Source organism: Xenia sp. Carnegie-2017, unplaced genomic scaffold, assembly GCF_021976095.1.
Source record: "Xenia sp. Carnegie-2017 unplaced genomic scaffold, XeniaSp_v1 HiC_scaffold_21, whole genome shotgun sequence".
NCBI lineage: Eukaryota > Metazoa > Cnidaria > Anthozoa > Malacalcyonacea > Xeniidae > Xenia > Xenia sp. Carnegie-2017.
In genome coordinates, this window is record NW_025813484.1 from 5,416,797 (window position 1) to 5,442,051 (window position 25,255).

Here is a 25,255-nt window from a genome sequence, read left to right on the forward strand (position 1 = left end):
CAGATGGTTCAGTCACTGGGTCCAGTTCGGCCATCCCGGTCCTCTTTCCAGTCCGTTCAGTCCGTTCGCTGGTTCAGTTCATTTAGAAAATATCATGGCCGACAAGTTAGTCGACCATTATATGAAATAAGAATTGAAGGAAGAACGCGGTGCAGTTCTCAATATGTTTAACAAAGGTTAAAGTTTTATTAAATGTAATTTTCCGTCTGAGTTCAATATGCCTTGAAGCGTCCTATTTTAAAGTTCTACCTGCTCTCTCAAAAGAAGTTAATTTATTGCAGATCGTGGAAAAGTTAGGGTAATTTATATGTTTGTTTGAATGTATCGTGGTGTATTATGTTGATTTTATCAACTAGAATTTAAAATGTTATCTCTGATTCATAGATTAGTCTAAATCTTACAGTTAACAACGCTGACAAGATAGTGTCAGGGGTCATAATGTATGTCACTTTGCACCTTTAGATATAAGTAATAGCGATTTTGTTACGTTCCAGAAATATCTAAGCGTAGAGAAAGGCTTAAAGTGCTAGAACTATGTATCACTGGTGACATACCAGAACATAACTAAATGGCCCATTTTGTATAAGTTTATCTTCTCACAATTTTGCTGATTTATTGACTTGCACTTGATACATGTGATGTGATAGATTTGCATGATTATTTGATCATTTATCTGGAAGCATGGTATTATTAACCATTAACTAAGTTTGTTCACATTGGTCACCATCAAATTGAAAGACATTTATTATTGTTGATAACTGTAGTTGTAAAATGAATACCATACAAAATCTTGCTTTGTATGAAAATAAATGTAATCATATGATTTATTGAGGCATTTTTTTTCATAGAGGTCAATTACTATACAGAATAAATTGAATTCCTTTTATAGCAAAGAATAACTTCATCGTTATTAATGTGTTGAATGGGCGGAATAGAGAAATTGTTGTGCATTTCATTTTAACATGTGATTTAACTACCCAAACTATCAGGAACAAAACAATCTTGTCAGTTGGTGATTGAACTCTCATTTTCTCCTCTAAAAAATGTAAAATTAAATGTAATGTGCTGTGTTTTAATGCTGCATGAATTACTTTTTGATTTTTTCAATCATCATTTACATCATATATGTTTCTATCATTCATTTGGGTAAGAGAATTTCCCAACTTTCTTCTGGATGTATTGATGGCTGTAGTAAGATGTGAGATGTTTGAATTGTTGTTCAATTTCAGACCCTATCTGACCAATCAAGAAACAGATAAAAGATGCAAGGGAACACAACTGCTGTGCTTGTTGCTTTGTCGGCTTGTAACCAATGAACTCCTCAAGAAAGAAGGTATGCTTATGATAATTTAGTGACTAAGCACACTTTACTCTTATCCACATTTTGCCATTATGAACATTCATATTCACAAGGTCACAGACTACTGTAGGATTTTGTTCACACAAACAATCTGGTTGCTAAAACAGTGTTTAAATATGCATAAGTTACATAAACAAATGAGTAATTGATAAACTTGAGTTTTTGATTGGTTTGCCTCAAGTTACAGGGAATTTATCTCGGTTGTAAAATACTTTTAAAATCAACATTTATTACACTTTATTATTAGTTACTGTTTTGGTGGAATTTTTTTGTGATTGTCTGAAGGATCATTTCTCTCTGGCTCCTCATGCCTTCTCTGGTTTATTGGCTTTGGTATGTTGTATTGTATCTGTGTGAAACTGACTGTTAAAGCCAAAGAATGCATTTTTATTATCTTTTTGCCGTGCATATTTTTTTGCCTTTGCATTTCATCTGGTACATTTAATTCTTACTGCGGGCTACGGGTTGACACATCTAAAAGCAAACAATGACAGCATAAAAAGACTGGTTTAACAGTCTATCTTCATTCTGGAACTCCTAATTTGCTTGTGCAGTGGTCTAGCCAGCCTTGTTATGGATAAAACTCAGATCATTCTAGTTATTTATTTATTTAGTTTTTTTTAGTTTTTCACCTCATTGTTTGCGTCATTCTTTAGCTTGTATTGTTACAGTTTTTTGGTAATGATGATTGTATTATACAGTGCAGTACTTTGGGATTAGCTTATACTTTATATAATACTTTGGGATTGATATGATGATAACATCTGATTTCTCACTTCTGTATGTACCAAACATTATTAATGTATGTTTAATTAGGTAAGCTATAAGGTGATTCAAGAAGGATTAACTGTTAGGATAGTTCAAGCAATTTTCAAAGAGATTCATGTACAGGTAACAATGTATTACGACTACGAAATAGTATCTTAGTAAAACAAAAAATACTTGATACTTCTTAAAAAGTAAGCGTTTTATTTTAAACGTTTCGACAAGTACATGTAATCAGTAGAATATGAAGGCTTTTGAAAAATTACCATCATGAATAAGATCGTCATTTGCCATTTGTTTATTTTTCAAAAGCGCTCACACTCTAGCTACTTACGATGACGTACGTATTTAGTACAGGTGTAGACCCAGGATTTTATCTGGGGAGGGGAGCGTCATTTGGAGTTGTAAAATGACAGCAATACAACGCCTGCGCTGAATTGTCCGTGGTTGAGTTTTCATTAGCCTGTGCAAAATCTTAGCTTAACCATTGTAGCTAAATCAACTTATTCAATCAAAGGGAATTTGCAAATCAATCACGAATGCATGTTATAGGAAAAATTAAAACATTTGTTTTAAATTTATTTGTTTCGCATAATTGTTATGAGATGTTTTTCGTGTTTGTACTTGCTAGTAATCACGCATTTCTTAATTTTTGCAATGCAATAATATTTTCACGAACAAACTATCAAATCATCCTAGCTATTTGCTCCTCTTTTTTATTAATAATGTATTTTTCCAAATACAAGTCATGTGCTGTGATTTAAAACTTGTTTTTTTTTGAATTTTGCAGTCATTGCTGCAAGCTGATCAATGTAACGTTTACATGTTATTCTCTGTACTACTTAATTTATCGGTATTTCGTTGTTGTTATGAATGCCTTTAACGTTGACGTCCTGTCAATTTCAGGATCCAAGAAACTTGCTGGTTTGTTTCAAGCTTGTTCAAATCATCGTAAAGAGATTTCCTATTCGTATGAAAAATAATTAGGACGAATTTCTTGTAAGCAAATACCCTGGCTATTCTATCCCATAGCACTTTGCAAATTTGTCTTTTTTGATGAGAGCTATGTCCGTCTCGTGATTACTACATTTGAAACACATTCAGTTATGCTTAAAAAGTATGGTGGCTTGGAGAGCTTTCTTGGGCATCGTGCATTCTCATAGTTGCCCGTTGTAGGCTTGTAGCTAATGTTTCTTAATCAACTGTCCGGATACACTATGAATGAAGCCCAATAGACAGTCACGAGCATTTAATTTTGGCTTCAGACGTAGCAAATAAATAAAGTTGACGTTACGTGGCTCAAGTGATGTGGTTCATACTGCTTGAATTTGCTGTAAAACTATATGGTATGTGAACTTACTAAGAAAGTTTCTTTTAGACCATTTGGCCGAAGATTTGTTCGAAGGGACATCTTGCTATTTCCCTATTGATTTTACTCCAGTGAGCTCTCCTCAATATTTCCCCTATAATTTGCACCTGTAAGTACATTTCGACCAATTCATCGATGACGTTGCATAATACCGTAGAGTGTGGAAAGTAGCCTAACTCCTGAAAGTAACCTCCCAAGTGAACTATAATATCAACTGGAACGCTAACTGCCCCGCCCTCTTTTTAGCATCTTACGCAAGACGTGTTTACATTTCCCCACCATGACCAGTTGGATTTTGTGAATGACTTGGAAGATGTTGTTTTTTTGAAATACATGTGTTGGCCATGTCTACGACCGGCGACTACATGCACGTATTCAATAACCGAACCATTCTACACAAACAGCGCTACGGCCGCATTTTGTTGTGATCTATGATCGGGCGAATTGATTAAGACCATGCAGGCAGCACAAACAAGATGAACGCGAGAGTAAAATCTGCTCAATATCGTCTTCATCGTCGTCTCCATCATTTCCTGTAAAACATGTTGGACGTATCCAACATTTCCTGTAAAGCGTGATCGACGCATCCAACATTTCCTGTAAAAAGTGATGGACGCATCCAACATTTCCTGTAAAACGTGTTGTACGTATCCAACATTTTCTGTAAAACGTGTTGTACGTATCCAACATTTCCTGTAAAACGTGTTGGATATATCCAACATTTCCTGTAAAACGTGTTGGACGTATCCAACATTTTCTGTAAAACGTGTTGTACGTATCCAACATTTTCTGTAAAACGTGTTGGACGTATCCAACATTTCCTGTAAAACATGTTGGACGCATCCAACATTTCCTGTAAAACGTGTTGGACGTATCCAAATTTCCTGTAAAACGTGTTGGACGTATCCAACATTTTCTGTAAAACGTGTTGGACGCATCCAACATTTTCTGTAAAACGTGTTGGACGTATCCAACATTTCCTGTAAAATGTGTTGGACGTATCCAACATTTCCTGTAAGACGTGTTGAACGTATCAAACATTTCCTGTAAAACGTGTTGGACGTATCCAACATTTTCTGTAAAACGTGTTGGACGTATCCAGCATTTCCTGTAAAACGTGTTGGACGTATCCAACATTTTCTGTAAAACATGTTGCACGTATCCGTTCGACTGTTCCAAACACAAAACCGTCTTTCGTTATTTTACCACGTGAAGGATTTGATGGTCTTGCATCACTTGCATGTCATTTAAGAATGTTCATATCAGTGGTTTTTGGTCCCGATATATATAAGACTGAGATTTGTTTATTTGTAGACTTGATAGGACGATGCAAGATATTGTTTATAAAGTTGTTCCAAACTTATTTGAAGGTAGGCTTATGTTTTATTTTCATTGTTGAACGATATTCTTCCGAAGGAAAAACTGAGATGCTTGCTCTGTTTTTTCTCCTCTTGTTAAATGTCCAGATTTGTGAGTTGTTGTTTTTTTAACAGTGCAAAATGTTTTAAGTCAACTTGGGTTATTCAGATCTCGTAATTTGACTATATCTTGCAGATGAAGAAGTGAGGGAAGATGAATTTTACGACGAAAGAGGAATGCCAGTGCCAAAGAAAGATATCGAAACGGAAGGTTGGTCTGAAGTCAGCTCACGCAGTTCAAACTCTTATTGTTCACAGTTCAGTCAAATAACGGTGATGTAGTAAGGGTTTGGGTTTCAGTACGGTCCCCCCTGAGAAAAACACGAGTTATAACATGCCAAGTACCCTCTGTGACAATATTATCCTTACCAGTGCCCATACCGAACACAACATTCAGAGTACTATGAAACTGACGTTTTTGCTGGCTGAATTTGCTGTTGAAATTTGGGGGGTTATAGTGCTGCGGCTGAGCCCCTTCACAAGCCCTCGACTCTCCTAACCCCTCCCCCCCTCACCGTAATTTTGTTTTAGAATGCGAAAGCGACGAGGAATCGCACTCATCTTTGGTGAACGACATCACAGAATACATCAACAATTACCGTGATGATGAGTTGATTTCAATTTACTTCAAGCCGTACGACGGGTATGATGTTGTGCAATTTCGTTTGTTTGTGCAATTTCTTTGAAGTCGAACACGATTCGTTTTATTTCTTTTAGACCTTTGGAAAATCTCTACAAACACGTACGTAGTAAGATGTTTGCTTTAATGGCTAATTTATAAAAATACATAGGATCATTTTGTCTTCAAATCATATGTAATTATGCAGAAATTAAAAGCATGTTGTGCGATTACATAATCTTATTTGGGCAGACTTTTTGCGAAGTAGGCCAAACCACTTGGTGGATAGTTAAGATTAACTTATATTGATTATGACCAGTGCTGTAGAACTAGTTTTAACAGGGGGGGAAAGTCTGACAAGGATGAAGCAGCGAAATCTTAAAAGTCATATATGACGTCAGGGGTAATCACAGCATTTCACTGAGATGATTAATAGGTCATTCATAAGTTATTTTAAGTCATAACCCTGTATGAATATTACCTTTAGTACCTTTGTGAAAAGGCTTACACTTACATTCATACCGAACAATACGTGACCAAACTCGGCAGATTAAACTGTGATTAATAACTTTCTGATTTCTGAAGTAGAAAAGGGATAGCCCTCTTAGCTGCAGGAACTGTAGATCCGTCCCCAAGTGTCCCCCACTTTTACTTCCCTGATAATAGACAACGATTGTTTTCCTTTGAGTCGTAAATTTGGTTTCAAATTTATGGACTTATTGATGACTCCAAATGTACAAAACTTTATTTACATTAGTTATCTCACATTGCACTTTTGTCATTAACCCGTTATTAATACAAAAACCTCGTTTTTATACTGCTTGATTTTTGTCTTTTTTTTTGAAAAAGGTAATATCAAGACAGTATTTACGTTGCTCGCATCGTGTGCTTTTATTGCATCTTGAAAAACTGTTTAAAAAAAAGATCAACCTGATGGAAGAACAAGAGGTAATTTCATACACGAACACTCAAATTGGTGCCTATGTATACAGGGTGTGTAAAAAAGAAGATCTTCGGAAATTTACCAGCAGCGAAAAAGCCCTTGTAATAGTAACAAAGATACGTAATATTTACACGTAGTCGATAACATTTTATGCACCGCGATAACATAATGATCATGCATTCACAACATCACAATACATCAATTTTTGAAGGTTGTCTTTTAAATATACACCGTACTGTCTCTATTTTTGTGGTGTTGATGATATTGTTATGTCAATGTGAACTTGTATCAGGGACCGTGGATGATTGACGATTTGGGACCTATATTTATATGTCAATATGTTGTAATCAATTAATAAAAGAGAGGGACTGGGGAAGATTGACGATTCGCGGCCTATATTTATATGTTCATATGTTGTAATCAAGTAATAAAAGAGAGGGACTGGGGAAGATTGATGATTTGGGGCTCATGTTCATGTTATAATCAAGTAAGAAAAAACTTTTTCTGTGTTTGCACAGGAGTAATCAAACCGAGGAGACCTGTGGAAATTATCGAGAGCAGATCAGTGCAAGCCCGAGACCGAAGGTCAAGGGTTACATCTGCTCTATATTTTTTTCGAGGTTTTCATAAGCCAGTGGAAACACGAAAAACATCTTTCATTTCTTTTATAAAACTACAATAATGCGAAACAGGCAAATTTAAAATAAACGTTTTAATTTTTCTTCTAACATGTATTCATGATTGATTTGCAAGTTCTATTTGATTAAATTGATTGAGCTAAGAACGGTTTGCACAGGCTAATGCAAACTCAGCTATAAACCAATCAGTGCACGTGTTTTATTGCTGTTTACAATCCATAATCACCATTGATTTCAATAGAAACTTTTAAAGTAGAGCGTGCATGTACTTAAATATCGTGTAACCCTCCTGAATTATTAATCTTCGGCATTCCCTGTCAACTTGTGCAAACCCTGTTTGATGTTTAATTAATTGTTCAAACTTTTTGTTATAAAGAGAAAGTCGTCTTGATTAAGTCGATGAATATTATCAAAATTTTTCAATTGCTATGAAATTGATCAAGTTTTAGAAAAGGGCGTACCCCCAGTTAGTTATCATAGCCGGTTGTCCTACTTGTTCTCTTCAAATGATTCCTTCTCTTCCAGTTGCAGTTTTTCTGTGCAAATAAATTGGTTAATAGTGCAAGCTCATTGAAGCAATTGTATGTCGTGAATTGGGGATTAAAGGTGCTAGATGTCTGTGCTCTTTCATGGAATGAATTTTGATCTCTTATGCAATTTATTAAATTATTGAACTGTTTTAGGATTTACCAATGTGTCTTCAACATCGCGTTTATTCAACGCCCAAGGAGGATAATTCGACTAGTTTCTACTCTCCATTGACGCAAGATACCATCGTTCCGAACGATATTTCAACTGTTCATTCTCCATTGACGCAAGATACCTTTATTCAAATGGTATTTCAACTAGTGTCCATTCTCCATTGGCGCAAAATACCATCAAAATACCATCAACGACACAAGATGTCATTATTCAGAAAAATAATTCTACTAGTGTCCATTCTCAATTGACGCAAGATTCCACTATTCAAAAGAATGATTCTACTAGAGTCCATTCTCCATTGACGCAAGATTCCAGTATTCATAAGGATACTTCAACTAATGTCCATTCTTCAATGACGCAAGATACATGGTTGTAATGATTCTTCAAGGAAATTGATTTTCCTGTTATGCAAGGGATTTCCTTTGACATTAATGTGGTCATTTATCTTTCCTTACATGAATTTCCACCAGAAAGTTGTGATACGGTTTGCACGTATGTGTGGTGTACCTAATGAATGGTGCACGTTGCAGTTGAAGTTGACTAATAATTCTTGTGTAGTAGCTTCAAGTATTTCCTTGTTACAGGATGAAGCTTGAGTAGAGTAGAACATGTACTTATGGTTTGTGCAAGGTATTGTAGGTACTGCAGAGCCTGGGGACGCACCCCTCTTTCTCTCTCTCATCATTATTTTCTTAATTGAAAGAAATCTGTAGTCCTGAGTTGGCTAAACTTACAAAGATAACAATCTGCCTTTCAAGGAGGAAGGGATTGAATTCACGATTTCCACAGTCTAATGCTTACCCTCCGCACTGAACGTTCCGCTTTCTGTATAATAATTAGAAACCTATAAAAGCAATTTGGTTTTCTTATGATATAAACTAGACCATGTATTGTCGTAATCGTTGTCGAATCGATATTTTAATATCGATTGCAAATGTGTTAAATATTTACAGTACTGTAGTATCCATACAACTTACACAAAACTCAATGATTTTTCTAATCTTACTCATGAGAAATTTTTTCGTTTTTTGCTTGTCTGAGCACATAAGGTAACAGTAAGCAAAAACAAGTTAAAAAGCAGCAAAACTCAAACTTTTCAAAACAATCTATTCACAAGTTATATTTATCTAACACACATTAAGGAGATATACTAGTTTTATTAAATTCAATGCTTTCACGAATTTGGAAGTTTTATAAGTTGATTAGAAATAACAATTGAAACCAAACGTTACGTAAAGCAAAAGTAAGATTGGTGAAAACTTACATAAACTGAATTATGTGCGATACACATGAAACCTTGATGAAAACGTCATCGCGCATACGAAACGCTTATCTACTGCATGCTATACTTCATGTAACCGCATTTGTTTTCTGCCCTGGCAGATGATTGGATCTAATCATCTTAGGAACAAAACGAGGTGAGATGTCAACACGGGTAGTTCAACCTCATCATCCTCAACATAACTGAATGGTCTTCGATTGATTTGCACTCCAATGTTTACTTTGTACAGTTCTTCCAATTTCAGGTTGGCGCCCCTCCAGTTGCGTTGTACATCGCTTGTTTCACAACTCTAACAAGGCGCTGAAACTGTCCATTCCATCATGGTGCCTGAGACGGGATTGGGACTAGGTAAACTGGCATTTAATTTCAAACTGCTCCAGATAATTACCTTAAAGCAGTCCGCTGATTTTTGCGATCTTTTGCATAAGATGAGGCTTTCAATCCTCCCCCATTTTGCACAGATACAGAAATTGAGATGTTGAATCGATACCAACTTATACACTGTATAATATAGAGTAACATGAAAACTACTGTTGATAATGGGCGCTATTGTTCAAAAGTAGCATGTTGCTTGAATGGACCATCTAATGTATGATACATTTTACCGAAAGGAAATATTCAAAAAAAAACAAAGACCGTTCATGCGAATGTGATTTGCGGGTGTTGAATTTATGTTTACCCTTAGAGGTGCAGGTTCTTCGATAAGATTTTAATAGAATTTTGTCGATGAATGATCACGACTTCACGAACGATTGCTTACGATATGGATTAAACTTAAAAGTCTCTAATTCACAAATTGGCATTTTCTGAGAGATAAAACAGTAAGATTTAAAAAAAGTAATTGGGAATACTCCCGAAATCACAAGCTCCCTATGTATGATTAACAAATTATTACGAGCTTTCATGGCTTCATCACTATTCCATATTTGGAAAACGAAATTAATTGTTAAGCAAAAACGTTTTTAATCATAATCAAATGCACATTTAACTTCACAGGTGGGCTTCCGAGAGATTTGTTTCAATGACAAGAACAACTGTCACAAAAGATTTCTAGTTACTGTTTCGTTTACCGCAGATGATTTCAACGCAGCGAAATACCTCTTGACGGTTTAAATTGGATGATTGTGTATTAAATAACATTTGCATTTCCAAAAATACTTGCTGACTAAAGGATGAATAAAAAAAAAGAAAGAAGTCCATGTTTGACTATACTTTTGATGTTCTGGATAAGTGACAAACTGAGAAAATCTGTATCTAAACAAATCACTAGTTGGACGCTGAAAAGTCGATTTATTTGCCTCAACTCCTCAAGGTAATTTTGCCTTTAAAATAGAATACGTTCCACTGGCAAGGAAAGTAGTGACATAAAAAAGCAGATCATGGTGTTTTGAGCCAAACATTTAAGAGCACCAAAATGCACTATGGAAAAAAATTACGAAAAATCTTGTAAGGTAACTAAGTACTTAAACTTTTCAACATTTAATTGCTGCTTTTACATATTTTCTGTATTCCTTTTCAATCTAAAACTACTAATCCTGGGTGTTTAAGCTAAGCAGAAAGTGATATTACGCATTATAAAACCAACCATATTTTTTATAAAGTTTTTAATACGTACATGTTTTGGTATACTTATGCTAAATTTATTGCAGAATGAATGAAATAGTAGAATACAGGTTGATTTATAATAGTATGCATGTGATACTTGATATGTAACTAGACAAACGAGATCCAGGGACGCCGGAACGGGGGGGGGCAAGGGGGCAACGGCCCCCTGCCTTTTCTGAAGATGGGCAGGGGGGGCAAAAGTGCCCTACAGGTTGAAAATTTATTGTTTTTAATCCAAGACAAAGACTACTTAACCGTTGTGGGATATTGCATTCTTTTAGCTCAGCAATAAAATTGTCGTAACTATGTTAGTTTTCCTTTAACATTTCTTTGTTTTAAGTACGTTTTGTAAGTTCTTTGTTTGTTTAGTTAGCTCTTCTTTTTTGTTGCAACGCGCGAGAACTTGAAACGCAATGAAAGAGTGAGTACTGCTTATGACGTAAAGGAAAGCTCGACTTATGTAATTACCGATAGTATAAATAACATGTAAATAATTGATTAACTCTAATAGAGTAATGTACTTGTAGATTGTTTGGCTTGTAAAATAAAAGGTTCAAAACGAAGAGTGTTAGTGAACCAGCTGAGGAGCGAGTTCCTCGACAAGAGAGCTATTGGCTTTACTTGAGAAGCTTTTTAAAGAGCTCCAAGCGGTTGATATTTCAGCTGAGTACGCTCTATTTTCAATAAGACATGTCCTGCAACGTCTTCATTGAGATGAGAAGCGAAAAAGAGTTTGAGCGTACACTTGATGACGCTAAGAAAGTTTTCGTGTTATGATGTCGTTTCCACTTGAATTTAGTGAAAATTTTGGCACTGGTACTAGACTAAGAAAAGTTCCAAGACGGATGAATAATGAAGAAATGTTAATAACAGAAAGCCTTCACGTCACAGATGCCTCAGTTTACAACAGTGCGAATATAACACCAATGCAAAGCTCGTACTACCAAGCCATTGATGCAATCATCTCAGGTCTAGGATCGCGATTTGAACAATACGATCTTTTCCAGATCAAATGTATCGAGGAACTGTTACTTATCACCATGAATGAAGAGTATCTTTAGATGGATTAAGCAATTTTTGTTTGATAAAGATGTTCTAAGAATGCAGTTTGATGATCTTCCTACCATTCTTGGGCTTTACAACGCGGATCAGAAGAAGAAAATAACAGAAGTCACGCGTATTTCAGCAATAGCAGAGATATTCAATGCCATGCCGTCAGCAAAGAAAAGGTGCTCAGAGATCCACAAACTACTTATACTATACTACACAGTGCCAGCGTAATGCGTCGTCTCAAAACATGGCTGCGGTCAAACACTGAAGGAAATCATCTGAATGATATTATGTTCTCCAACATTCAGAAGCAACACATGAATATGGTTGAAATAGACGTAATTGCCAAAGAGTTTTCACAGAGAAATGAAAGAAGAATTAAATTATTTGGAAAATAATATACATGACAAATTGAAAATTAGTGACGTTACATCGTTTGATAGTTACATTATCGTTAATATTCATCGACTAACATTGCGGACATGTGCTTCTGTACAGTGTATTGCATGTAGCACATCTCTTTGCTGTTTATCACAATTAGATAATTTCTGGAATATTTCACTAATGTGCCCTTCCACAAAGGCTTGCCCCTCCTGCCCTTTTGCCGTTCCGGCGTCCCTGATTCTTTATCTTAGTTATATACATGTTGAAAATGAAATTGTTGTTTCCACAATAAAAAAAAACATTTTTCAACAAATATAAAAAAGTGCAAACACGTTTAATGTTAATTAGGCGAGAGCCTACGGACAATAAAGAAAGGTTAAGATAACTGGGCTTATACTGGGCTGTTGAGTTTTGACCAATGGTTGTGAGAAAACAGTTGTCCTGTTGGAATTCTTGTTCGGCTACATTGCCCATATATTAAGATCGCAAAAAAATAATACTTTATAAAAGTAGACGTACATTTTTTCAATTTTCAACCTATTTAGTGATGTCAGATGAAACATTTACAAAGTTTTGTGCATCATTTGGCAGCATGTCTTCACTATCTCGTCTTTTAAAAGGGTGTAATCGAGTTTCACTTTCGACCTTTAACGTCATTGAAAATTTGTTTGGTACTAAACATATTTCACAGTCTTGGAGAAACAGAATCATAAAGCCTCATAATATTAAAAATTGCATGAGCAGAATTGAAGGCAATCAATACTAAAATTTATGAAATAGCTGTTTTCAAAATTTTTAAAACATTTTGCGAATGCCATGTATGATTTTCTAAATTTGAAATTTTCTTTCTTGACTTTATTTTTACGGGATTTTATGGCAAGCCATTTCAGAAAAAAGGTGGTCGAGAAAAAATTTCCGTTCAGAAAGCAAACCAAACTTGAGAAACACGTGTTTATCATTGAGTATTTGCAGATGGTAGTTCAGTAAAGCAAATATATTGTGAGAAAAAATTCCCGGTCGAGGAAAAAATCCCGGTCGAGAAATAAATCTCGGTCGAGAAAAAATCCCGGTCGAGAAATAAATCTCGGTCGAAAAATCCCGGTCGAGAAATAAATCTCGGTCGAGAAAAATCCCGGTCGAGAAATAAATCTTGGCCGAGAAAAAATTCCGGTCGAGAAATAAATCTCGGTCGAGAAAAATCCCGGTCGAGAAATAAATCTCGGTCGAGAAAAAATCCCGGTCGAGAAATAAATCTCGGTCGAGAAAAATCCCGGTCGAGAAATAAATCTCGGTCGAGAAAAAAATCCTGGTGAGCAATAAATCACGGTCAAGAAATAAAATGCCAGTCGTAACAACATAAATATATAATTCTACTACGTAATTCGGCAAAATGCATTACTTACAGTACTGACTACAAACAACGGCTTACATTAGAAAGTTGGTATACCAACTTGGAACAAACCCCCCTGAACAGATCACAGCAATTACCGGCACCTTACAAACGACTTATTCACAATACAAACAAACGATCAACTAAAAACATTTCACTTCACACTAATTCACAATGACAATACACAATTGACACCCACACATTTCCAATACACACAATACAATGACGTAAGAACCAGATAACAAATACGGCTAACCTGACGTTTAGCCTACGGCTTCACAAGACCTAGCCTGATGACGTATAGAATTATGTTTGTAGATGTAGATTGTCCAGGTTGGTATAGTCCTGAGAAGGACTGTTTTTGTTGTTGTTGACTGACGTTTTGACAACCTTAGCGGTAGTCATCTTCAGAGTCAAATGAGGAGAAAAGCCTGGACCACACTATCGTCTATATTGACGAAAACGAAAACGAAACGAAAATTCGTGCACGAAATGCATGCCAGACACGACAAAAAATTTCAAGCATAATTGCAAAGCCAAAACATCTTTGGCCAATAAGCAAGCGGCATTTTTGACGGATTGGGAACAATGGCGATCTCTAAAAGAAAAAGATTACTTCTTCTTAAGAAAAAGTTATTGCTTTTAAAGTTGAAAACAAGCAACAGCAAACGTCGATACTGGATTCATCCAATTAATAAACAACGTGATCGCCTTGGACTATTTAACAACTTGATTAAAGAATTACGAGAGCCGAACAATGAGAATAGACACATGGGTGGTGAAAATGCAGGACAAATTCCCAGGGCGTCACTTCTTTATTTCCAACTTTCAAGGGTGGAAATTCAACGCCCTTCTCAATTTGCCATGATATTGCTTGTTGGAAGTACAGGATGTGGTAAATCATCAATAATAAATCATTTACTGGACACTGGAGATGGAATCCCAGTTGCTGAGATAAATACTTATGAATCGTCTACGAAAAAAACATCTGAGTATATCATTACTTGTGACGAACCCGAGTATGAAGTGAGTGATTTAGTTTTGAGTGTTATTGATACACCTGGCTTCAACAATGTCGATGGCGTTGAACAAGATGTGTGCAATTTTGTATCTATGAAAAAATACTTTGAAACACATCCCAAATTTTCTACCGAAACAAAGATTTATCCAAATCTTGTGTTCATAGTTGACAAAGCCATTAATAATAGAATGGAAGGAATCAATAGCTCACTTTCAAAATCTTTGAGATGTATCAAGATGTTGGATGTTGTTGACATCAGTCATCCAAATCTCGTCGTGATTTTAACTCATGCTTGTTCTGTTGGTTACAAGAACGTGAGAAAAGAATGCAAGAAAAGAAAAATTTTGTGTCAGATCTTGTTTTTCAAATTTTGGGAGTGAGGGCGCCAGTTGTATTGATAAAAAATAATCTTGACGATTATGGACTTGAAAAGAATGGAGATTTCACAATTCTTCCCAATGGTGAAAGACAACCTCTGAATTTATACGATGCTTGCCTTAGCCTATAAAAAAAAGCAGAGACGGAAAAAAAAGAGAAAAATTTGGGCATGTAGGATTGAATGCTGCATTTAAACAAAAGAAAAAGAATCGAACGAGAAATGGTTATGAAATTAAAGCCAAAAATGCAGGTCAAGAGCCATTATCAGACGTGGAGTCGAAACTTGTAAAAGATTTTAGTGAGGCTGCAAGAGGAGGTAGGTTTTGCAAACGTTCTTTCACACTTGCGATAATACGTTTTTCTGGGGGGGAAGCGACATTTTACTTTAGAGTACTACATAACTACAACGTACTACGTACGTTTTTTTTTTACTCTGAAGATGACTACCCCTAAGGTTGTCGAAACGTCAATCAACAACAACAAAAACAGTCCTTCTCAGGACTATACCAATCTGGACGATCTACATCTACAAACATGTAGAGTACTATGTAGCTAAGTATAAACTTAATTCAAAAAAATTCTCAAGTCTCAAGATTTCTTATAATACAAGAATACGTTCCATGAAAATGTGCAAGACATTGTTGTCGTTAGGATTTATTATTTTAAGAAACTGTGATTTTTATTTTGAGAATTTTATTTATGAAATGAAAAAATTTTTTTTCTGTAGAGAAAATAACTTACTCCTTGTTATACATAAACAATACAAATGTTTAAACCTATGTTTCGTAGCTTTTTTGGAAAGTCGTTTTTACTGTAAATCTTTATTCAAAGGTTTTACCAACTCACTTGTCTCGCGTGCAATGCAGTATATTTCTGAGAGCAACATTCAAGAAGAGTCTGTGAAAAAGGAACTTTTAGAGCTGGTGGTAACTATGAATTCGATCGGATTATCGGATGATTTAAAATTGAGGAGTACAACAATTAGTGAAGTCAACTATCGTCATGGCAACGATATCATTGAACATGGCCTTCAAATGTTGGAAAAGAAATTTGGGATAAAATGTGCCGAATCATTTTATCCAGGTATTTTTAAATGGCTCTATCTTAAATTTTTCTAATAGTTAATTCTAAATAATTATAGATAATGCAATTCATAGCTTGTTTTTGAATACTTATTTCATCGTATGTATGGTGAATAAACGTAATTTCTAAAAACTTGATGTTTGTTTATTGTAACTGAATTTATTGGTCAGGGATACAACCTTGTCACGGAAGACTTTGTTTCATCTCCGTTTTTGAAACTATCCCTCGTTGATAATAAACAATTTGGCTTTGAAATTCCTGAGTTTGCACAAATATTAAAGTCAAATGAAAGTGTAGATTACGAAATACATCGACATAGGAATGAAAGTTCCATTAAATCGCGCCTTCAAGACTTGAGCCTAAATGTGAGCATGACACCAAGTATATTGAAGATGGTTTCAGAACTTGATGTAAATCTCAGCATGGAACGTCAGAAAAATGACTTGGGATCTTCAACCAATACAAAGATGTTGATAGAAGTTAGATTAGCAAAGATAAATGTTGGGGAATTTGATTCGATGAAAATTAGTTGTGATGATGTGTTTCGATTTGCTGTGAAAAATATACCAAGTAAAAATATCAAGAACAAGAAAGTGATGAAGGAGTTCATGGATTTTTTCAATAGATTCGGTCAGTTTATCGTCACGTCTGCTTATTTTGGGGGATCAGTTGAATTTGATAGTCGTGATGATAAGATGGAATTGTCAAACCGGGATGAAAACAATATTGGCGGTGGTATTGTTGTATAATTTAGGATATTTCATTTATATTTTTTATTGCATGCCAGATTTTATAAGTTCCCATGCAGAGTTTTATGTGTGCCAAAATTATAATTAAATTAGGCTGTATATACTTAACACTTCCTAAGTATTTTCTCTCTTAATTAATTCACGTTGTAGTAGTGCACGTAAGTCACGAAATGTAAACATATAAATAGACTCAAATTTGTAATAGTCGGAGAGATTGTGTAGATTGTTCATTGCTAATAAACTCCATAAAACAAACCGAATCAGAGTGCAGATCAATTTTCTGGACGAACTCAGTGAATTCTGCGACAGGTATTCGTGCATGTAATGTAAAAATTTCTGGTGAACGACAAGCATCAGCGGAACCAAGAAAGAAAAAATTTTTTGAAAACTGCATCCATTAATTGGAAAGGAGGGCGTTTAGTACTAAAATATACTAAAATTGCAGCCCATTTATACGTTAGTTGGAATGATTGATAAAAAGAAAGGAAATCTTACCAAGCAAGCTTTCCGAAAACTTTTTCAGATTGACATTTCAAGTCTTTACAATAATGATTTGTCAAAAACAAATTTGCAAAGGGAAACCAAAGAAAAGGATCAAGAAAAAAGAAATTCCAATACAAGGTTGGCGTCATTAAGAGAGCCGGATAGTAGAGGATTTAGGAAAATATATGATAGTCTTAAAGGCTTTTATCATTTATTGATGTTTTCGATGTTTACGGGACATTAGTCGATTGATTTCATAAGTCAATCCTTTTTATTTAAAGCATCACTATTGCACTTCTGCGTTGATCTCGTCAGGGACGCCGGAACGGCAAAAGGGCAGGAGGGGCAAGCCTTTGTGGAAGGGCACATTAGTGAAATATTCCAGAAATTATCTAATAGTGATAAGCAGCAAAGAGATGTGCTACATGCAATACACTGTACAGAAGCACATGTCCGCAATGTTAGTCGATGAATATTAACGATAATGTAACTATCAAACGATGTAACGTCACTAATTTTCAATTTGTCATGTATATTATTTTCCAAATAATTTAATTCTTCTTTCATTTCTCTGTGAAAACTCTTTGGCAATTACGTCTATTTCAACCATATTCATGTGTTGCTTCTGAATGTTGGAGAACATAATATCATTCAGATGATTTCCTTCAGTGTTTGACCGCAGCCATGTTTTGAGACGACGCATTACGCTGGCACTGTGTAGTATAGTATAAGTAGTTTGTGGATCTCTGAGCACCTTTTCTTTGCTGACGGCATGGCATTGAATATCTCTGCTATTGCTGAAATACGCGTGACTTCTGTTATTTTCTTCTTCTGATCCGCGTTGTAAAGCCCAAGAATGGTAGGAAGATCATCAAACTGCATTCTTAGAACATCTTTATCAAACAAAAATTGCTTAATCCATCTAAAGATACTCTTCATTCATGGTGATAAGTAACAGTTCCTCGATACATTTGATCTGGAAAAGATCGTATTGTTCAAATCGCGATCCTAGACCTGAGATGATTGCATCAATGGCTTGGTAGTACGAGCTTTGCATTGGTGTTATATTCGCACTGTTGTAAACTGAGGCATCTGTGACGTGAAGGCTTTCTGTTATTAACATTTCTTCATTATTCATCCGTCTTGGAACTTTTCTTAGTCTAGTACCAGTGCCAAAATTTTCACTAAATTCAAGTGGAAACGACATCATAACACGAAAACTTTCTTAGCGTCATCAAGTGTACGCTCAAACTCTTTTTCGCTTCTCATCTCAATGAAGACGTTGCAGGACATGTCTTATTGAAAATAGAGCGTACTCAGCTGAAATATCAACCGCTTGGAGCTCTTTAAAAAGCTTCTCAAGTAAAGCCAATAGCTCTCTTGTCGAGGAACTCGCTCCTCAGCTGGTTCACTAACACTCTTCGTTTTGAACCTTTTATTTTACAAGCCAAACAATCTACAAGTACATTACTCTATTAGAGTTAATCAATTATTTACATGTTATTTATACTATCGGTAATTACATAAGTCGAGCTTTCCTTTACGTCATAAGCAGTACTCACTCTTTCATTGCGTTTCAAGTTCTCGCGCGTTGCAACAAAAAAGAAGAGCTAACTAAACAAACAAAGAACTTACAAAACGTACTTAAAACAAAGAAATGTTAAAGGAAAACTAACATAGTTACGACAATTTTATTGCTGAGCTAAAAAGAATGCAATATCCCACAACGGTTAAGTAGTCTTTGTCTTGGATTAAAAACAATAAATTTTCAACCTGTAGGGCACTTTTGCCCCCCCTGCCCATCTTCAGAAAAGGCAGGGGGGGCCGTTGCCCCCTTGCCCCCCCCCGTTCCGGCGTCCCTGGATCTCGTTTGTCTAGTTACATATCAAGTATCACATGCATACTATTATAAATCAACCTGTATTCTACTATTTCATTCATTCTGCAATAAATTTAGCATAAGTATACCAAAACATGTACGTATTAAAAACTTTATAAAAAATATGGTTGGTTTTATAATGCGTAATATCACTTTCTGCTTAGCTTAAACACCCAGGATTAGTAGTTTTAGATTGAAAAGGAATACAGAAAATATGTAAAAGCAGCAATTAAATGTTGAAAAGTTTAAGTACTTAGTTACCTTACAAGATTTTTCGTAATTTTTTTCCATAGTGCATTTTGGTGCTCTTAAATGTTTGGCTCAAAACACCATGATCTGCTTTTTTATGTCACTACTTTCCTTGCCAGTGGAACGTATTCTATTTTAAAGGCAAAATTACCTTGAGGAGTTGAGGCAAATAAATCGACTTTTCAGCGTCCAACTAGTGATTTGTTTAGATACAGATTTTCTCAGTTTGTCACTTATCCAGAACATCAAAAGTATAGTCAAACATGGACTTCTTTCTTTTTTTATTCATCCTTTAGTCAGCAAGTATTTTTGGAAATGCAAATGTTATTTAATACACAATCATCCAATTTAAACCGTCAAGAGGTATTTCGCTGCGTTGAAATCATCTGCGGTAAACGAAACAGTAACTAGAAATCTTTTGTGACAGTTGTTCTTGTCATTGAAACAAATCTCTCGGAAGCCCACCTGTGAAGTTAAATGTGCATTTGATTATGATTAAAAACGTTTTTGCTTTACAATTAATTTCGTTTTCCAAATATGGAATAGTGATGAAGCCATGAAAGCTCGTAATAATTTGTTAATCATACATAGGGAGCTTGTGATTTCGGGAGTATTCCCAATTACTTTTTTAAATCTTACTGTTTTATCTCTCAGAAAATGCCAATTTGTGAATTAGAGACTTTTAAGTTTAATCCATATCGTAAGCAATCGTTCGTGAAGTCGTGATCATTCATCGACAAAATTCTATTAAAATCTTATCGAAGAACCTGCACCTCTAAGGGTAAACATAAATTCAACACCCGCAAATCACATTCGCATGAACGGTCTTTGTTTTTTTTTGAATATTTCCTTTCGGTAAAATGTATCATACATTAGATGGTCCATTCAAGCAACATGCTACTTTTGAACAATAGCGCCCATTATCAACAGTAGTTTTCATGTTACTCTATATTATACAGTGTATAAGTTGGTATCGATTCAACATCTCAATTTCTGTATCTGTGCAAAATGGGGGAGGATTGAAAGCCTCATCTTATGCAAAAGATCGCAAAAATCAGCGGACTGCTTTAAGGTAATTATCTGGAGCAGTTTGAAATTAAATGCCAGTTTACCTAGTCCCAATCCCGTCTCAGGCACCATGATGGAATGGACAGTTTCAGCGCCTTGTTAGAGTTGTGAAACAAGCGATGTACAACGCAACTGGAGGGGCGCCAACCTGAAATTGGAAGAACTGTACAAAGTAAACATTGGAGTGCAAATCAATCGAAGACCATTCAGTTATGTTGAGGATGATGAGGTTGAACTACCCGTGTTGACATCTCACCTCGTTTTGTTCCTAAGATGATTAGATCCAATCATCTGCCAGGGCAGAAAACAAATGCGGTTACATGAAGTATAGCATGCAGTAGATAAGCGTTTCGTATGCGCGATGACGTTTTCATCAAGGTTTCATGTGTATCGCACATAATTCAGTTTATGTAAGTTTTCACCAATCTTACTTTTGCTTTACGTAACGTTTGGTTTCAATTGTTATTTCTAATCAACTTATAAAACTTCCAAATTCGTGAAAGCATTGAATTTAATAAAACTAGTATATCTCCTTAATGTGTGTTAGATAAATATAACTTGTGAATAGATTGTTTTGAAAAAGTTTGAGTTTTTGCTGCTTTTTAACTTGTTTTTGCTTACTGTTACCTTATGTGCTCAGACAAGCAAAAAACGAAAAAATTTCTCATGAGTAAGATTAGAAAAATCATTGAGTTTTGTGTAAGTTGTATGGATACTACAGTACTGTAAATATTTAACACATTTGCAATCGATATTAAAATATCGATTCGACAACGATTACGACAATACATGGTCTAGTTTATATCATAAGAAAACCAAATTGCTTTTTATAGGTTTCTAATTATTATACAGAAAGCGGAACGTTCAGTGCGGAGGGTAAGCATTAGACTGTGGAAATCGTGAATTCAATCCCTTCCTCCTTGAAAGGCAGATTGTTATCTTTGTAAGTTTAGCCAACTCAGGACTACAGATTTCTTTCAATTAAGAAAATAATGATGAGAGAGAGAGAGGGTGCGTCCCCAGGCTCTGCAGTACCTACAATACCTTGCACAAACCATAAGTACATGTTCTACTCTACTCAAGCTTCATCCTGTAACAAGGAAATACTTGAAGCTACTAAACAAGAATTATTAGTCAACTTCAACTGCAACGTGCACCATTCATTAGGTACACCACACATACGTGCAAACCGTATCACAACTTTCTGGTGGAAATTCATGTAAGGAAAGATAAATGACCACATTAATGTCAAAGGAAATCCCTTGCATAACAGGAAAATCAATTTCCTTGAAGAATCATTACAACCATGTATCTTGCGTCATTGAAGAATGGACATTAGTTGAAGTATCCTTATGAATACTGGAATCTTGCGTCAATGGAGAATGGACTCTAGTAGAATCATTCTTTTGAATAGTGGAATCTTGCGTCAATTGAGAATGGACACTAGTAGAATTATTTTTCTGAATAATGACATCTTGTGTCGTTGATGGTATTTTGATGGTATTTTGCGCCAATGGAGAATGGACACTAGTTGAAATACCATTTGAATAAAGGTATCTTGCGTCAATGGAGAATGAACAGTTGAAATATCGTTCGGAACGATGGTATCTTGCGTCAATGGAGAGTAGAAACTAGTCGAATTATCCTCCTTGGGCGTTGAATAAACGCGATGTTGAAGACACATTGGTAAATCCTAAAACAGTTCAATAATTTAATAAATTGCATAAGAGATCAAAATTCATTCCATGAAAGAGCACAGACATCTAGCACCTTTAATCCCCAATTCACGACATACAATTGCTTCATTGAACTTGCACTATTAACCAATTTATCTTCACAGAAAAACTGCAACTGGAAGAGAATGAATCATTTGAAGAGAACAAGTAGGACAACCAGCTATGATAACTAACTGGGGGTACGCCCTTTTCTAAAACTTGATCAATTTCATAGCAATTGAAGAACTTTGATAATATTCATCGACTTAATCAAGACGACTTTCTCTTTATAACAAAAAGTTTGAACAATTAATTAAACATCAAACAGGGTTTGCACAAGTTGACAGGGAATGCCGAAGATTAATAATTCAGGAGGGTTACACGATATTTAAGTACATGCACGCTCTACTTTAAAAGTTTCTATTGAAATCAATGGTGATTATGGATTGTAAACAGCAATAAAACACGTGCACTGATTGGTTTATAGCTGAGTTTGCATTAGCCTGTGCAAACCGTTCTTAGCTCAATCAATTTAATCAAATAGAACTTGCAAATCAATCATGAATACATGTTAGAAGAAAAATTAAAACGTTTATTTTAAATTTGCCTGTTTCGCATTATTGTAGTTTTATAAAAGAAATGAAAGATGTTTTTCGTGTTTCCACTGGCTTATGAAAACCTCGAAAAAAATATAGAGCAGATGTAACCCTTGACCTTCGGTCTCGGGCTTGCACTGATCTGCTCTCGATAATTTCCACAGGTCTCCTCGGTTTGATTACTCCTGTGCAAACACAGAAAAAGTTTTTTCTTACTTGATTATAACATGAACATGAGCCCCAAATCATCAATCTTCCCCAGTCCCTCTCTTTTATTACTTGATTACAACATATGAACATATAAATATAGGCCGCGAATCGTCAATCTTCCCAGTCCTCTCTTTTATTAATTGATTACAACATATTGACATATAAATATAGGTCCCAAATCGTCAATCATCCACGGTCCCTGATACAAGTTCACATTGACATAACAATATCATCAACACCACAAAATAGAGACAGTACGGTGTATATTTAAAGACAACCTTCAAAATTGATGTATTGTGATGTTGTGAATGCATGATCATTATGTTATCGCGGTGCATAAAATGTTATCGACTACGTGTAAATATTACGTATCTTTGTTACTATTACAAGGGCTTTTCGCTGCTGGTAAATTTCCGAAGATCTTCTTTTTTACACACCCTGTATACATAGGCACCAATTTGAGTGTTCGTGTATGAAATTACCTCTTGTTCTTCCATCAGGTTGATCTTTTTTTTAAACAGTTTTTCAAGATGCAATAAAAGCACACGATGCGAGCAACGTAAATACTGTCTTGATATTACCTTTTCAAAAAGACAAAAATCAAGCAGTATAAAACGAGGTTTTGTATTAATAACGGGTTAATGACAAAAGTGCAATGTGAGATAACTAATGTAAATAAAGTTTTGTACATTTGGAGTCATCAATAAGTCCATAAATTTGAAACCAAATTTACGACTCAAAGGAAAACAATCGTTGTCTATTATCAGGGAAGTAAAAGTGGGGACACTTGGGGACGGATCTACAGTTCCTGCAGCTAAGAGGGCTATCCCTTTCTACTTCAGAAATCAGAAAGTTATTAATCACAGTTTAATCTGCCGAGTTTGGTCACGTATTGTTCGGTATGAATGTAAGTGTAAGCCTTTTCACAAAGGTACTAAAGGTAATATTCATACAGGGGTTATGACTTAAAATAACTTATGAATGACCTATTAATCATCTCAGTGAAATGCTGTGATTACCCCTGACGTCATATATGACTTTTTAAGATTTCGCTGCTTCATCCTTGTCAGACTTTCCCCCCCTGTTAAAACTAGTTCTACAGCACTGGTCATAATCAATATAAGTTAATCTTAACTATCCACCAAGTGGTTTGGCCTACTTCGCAAAAAGTCTGCCCAAATAAGATTATGTAATCGCACAACATGCTTTTAATTTCTGCATAATTACATATGATTTGAAGACAAAATGATCCTATGTATTTTTATAAATTAGCCATTAAAGCAAACATCTTACTACGTACGTGTTTGTAGAGATTTTCCAAAGGTCTAAAAGAAATAAAACGAATCGTGTTCGACTTCAAAGAAATTGCACAAACAAACGAAATTGCACAACATCATACCCGTCGTACGGCTTGAAGTAAATTGAAATCAACTCATCATCACGGTAATTGTTGATGTATTCTGTGATGTCGTTCACCAAAGATGAGTGCGATTCCTCGTCGCTTTCGCATTCTAAAACAAAATTACGGTGAGGGGGGGAGGGGTTAGGAGAGTCGAGGGCTTGTGAAGGGCTCAGCCGCAGCACTATAACCCCAAATTTCAACAGCAAATTCAGCCAGCAAAAACGTCAGTTTCATAGTACTCTGAATGTTGTGTTCGGTATGGGCACTGGTAAGGATAATATTGTCACAGAGGGTACTTGGCATGTTATAACTCGTGTTTTTCTCAGGGGGGACCGTACTGAAACCCAAACCCTTACTACATCACCGTTATTTGACTGAACTGTGAACAATAAGAGTTTGAACTGCGTGAGCTGACTTCAGACCAACCTTCCGTTTCGATATCTTTCTTTGGCACTGGCATTCCTCTTTCGTCGTAAAATTCATCTTCCCTCATTTCTTCATCTGCAAGATATAGTCAAATTACGAGATCTGAATAACCCAAGTTGACTTAAAACATTTTGCACTGTTAAAAAAACAACAACTCACAAATCTGGACATTTAACAAGAGGAGAAAAAACAGAGCAAGCATCTCAGTTTTCCTTCGGAAGAATATCGTTCAACAATGAAAATAAAACATAAGCCTACCTTCAAATAAGTTTGGAACAACTTTATAAACAATATCTTGCATCGTCCTATCAAGTCTACAAATAAACAAATCTCAGTCTTATATATATCGGGACCAAAAACCACTGATATGAACATTCTTAAATGACATGCAAGTGATGCAAGACCATCAAATCCTTCACGTGGTAAAATAACGAAAGACGGTTTTGTGTTTGGAACAGTCGAACGGATACG

At 35.5% G+C, this 25,255-nt stretch overlaps 2 protein-coding genes and 2 long non-coding RNA genes across 8 annotated transcripts in view; 2 read left to right on the forward strand and 2 right to left on the reverse strand.

Annotated features, from left to right (window-relative positions):
• The first annotated feature begins 56 nt into the window (after positions 1-56).
• LOC124443688 (polycomb group RING finger protein 3-like) lies at positions 57-8,666 on the forward strand. Of its 5 annotated transcripts, none has more exons than XM_046994184.1 (12): positions 57-298; positions 1,230-1,352; positions 1,608-1,693; positions 2,177-2,251; positions 3,032-3,471; positions 4,809-4,864; positions 5,049-5,123; positions 5,444-5,555; positions 5,630-5,654; positions 6,381-6,479; positions 7,638-7,718; positions 7,796-8,666. In XM_046994184.1, the coding sequence occupies exons 6-12, from the start codon at positions 4,822-4,824 to the stop codon at positions 8,060-8,062; spliced, it is 702 nt and encodes a 233-aa protein (XP_046850140.1). In that variant the 5' UTR covers positions 57-298; positions 1,230-1,352; positions 1,608-1,693; positions 2,177-2,251; positions 3,032-3,471; positions 4,809-4,821; the 3' UTR covers positions 8,063-8,666. The 5 variants fall into 5 exon arrangements, with proteins under 5 accessions (XP_046850140.1, XP_046850138.1, XP_046850139.1 ...); XM_046994182.1 differs by having other exon boundaries at positions 1,230-1,333; XM_046994183.1 differs by having other exon boundaries at positions 1,230-1,333; positions 3,032-3,124.
• Positions 8,667-9,203: 537 nt separating this feature from the next.
• LOC124443696 lies at positions 9,204-10,283 on the forward strand. The gene is made up of 3 exons (XR_006947729.1): positions 9,204-9,232; positions 9,341-9,444; positions 10,093-10,283. It is a non-coding gene; the product is annotated as an uncharacterized LOC124443696 (long non-coding RNA).
• Positions 10,284-19,140: 8,857 nt separating this feature from the next.
• Positions 19,141-20,720, reverse strand: LOC124443698. Its single transcript, XR_006947731.1, has 3 exons — positions 20,692-20,720; positions 20,480-20,583; positions 19,141-19,832 (listed from the first exon to the last, which is right to left on the reverse strand). It is a non-coding gene; the product is annotated as an uncharacterized LOC124443698 (long non-coding RNA).
• Positions 20,721-21,106: 386 nt separating this feature from the next.
• The window catches only part of LOC124444596 (polycomb group RING finger protein 1-like), a 38,671-nt gene continuing 34,522 nt past the window's right edge, over positions 21,107-25,255 (reverse strand). The window contains exons 7-11 of the mRNA XM_046995207.1: positions 24,356-24,467; positions 24,257-24,281; positions 23,439-23,537; positions 22,206-22,286; positions 21,107-22,128 (exon numbers count right to left, since the gene is read on the reverse strand). Coding sequence (XP_046851163.1) covers positions 21,862-22,128; positions 22,206-22,286; positions 23,439-23,537; positions 24,257-24,281; positions 24,356-24,467 — 584 coding nt within the window. The 3' untranslated portion in view covers positions 21,107-21,861. The remainder of the gene's footprint in view (positions 22,129-22,205; positions 22,287-23,438; positions 23,538-24,256; positions 24,282-24,355; positions 24,468-25,255) is intronic.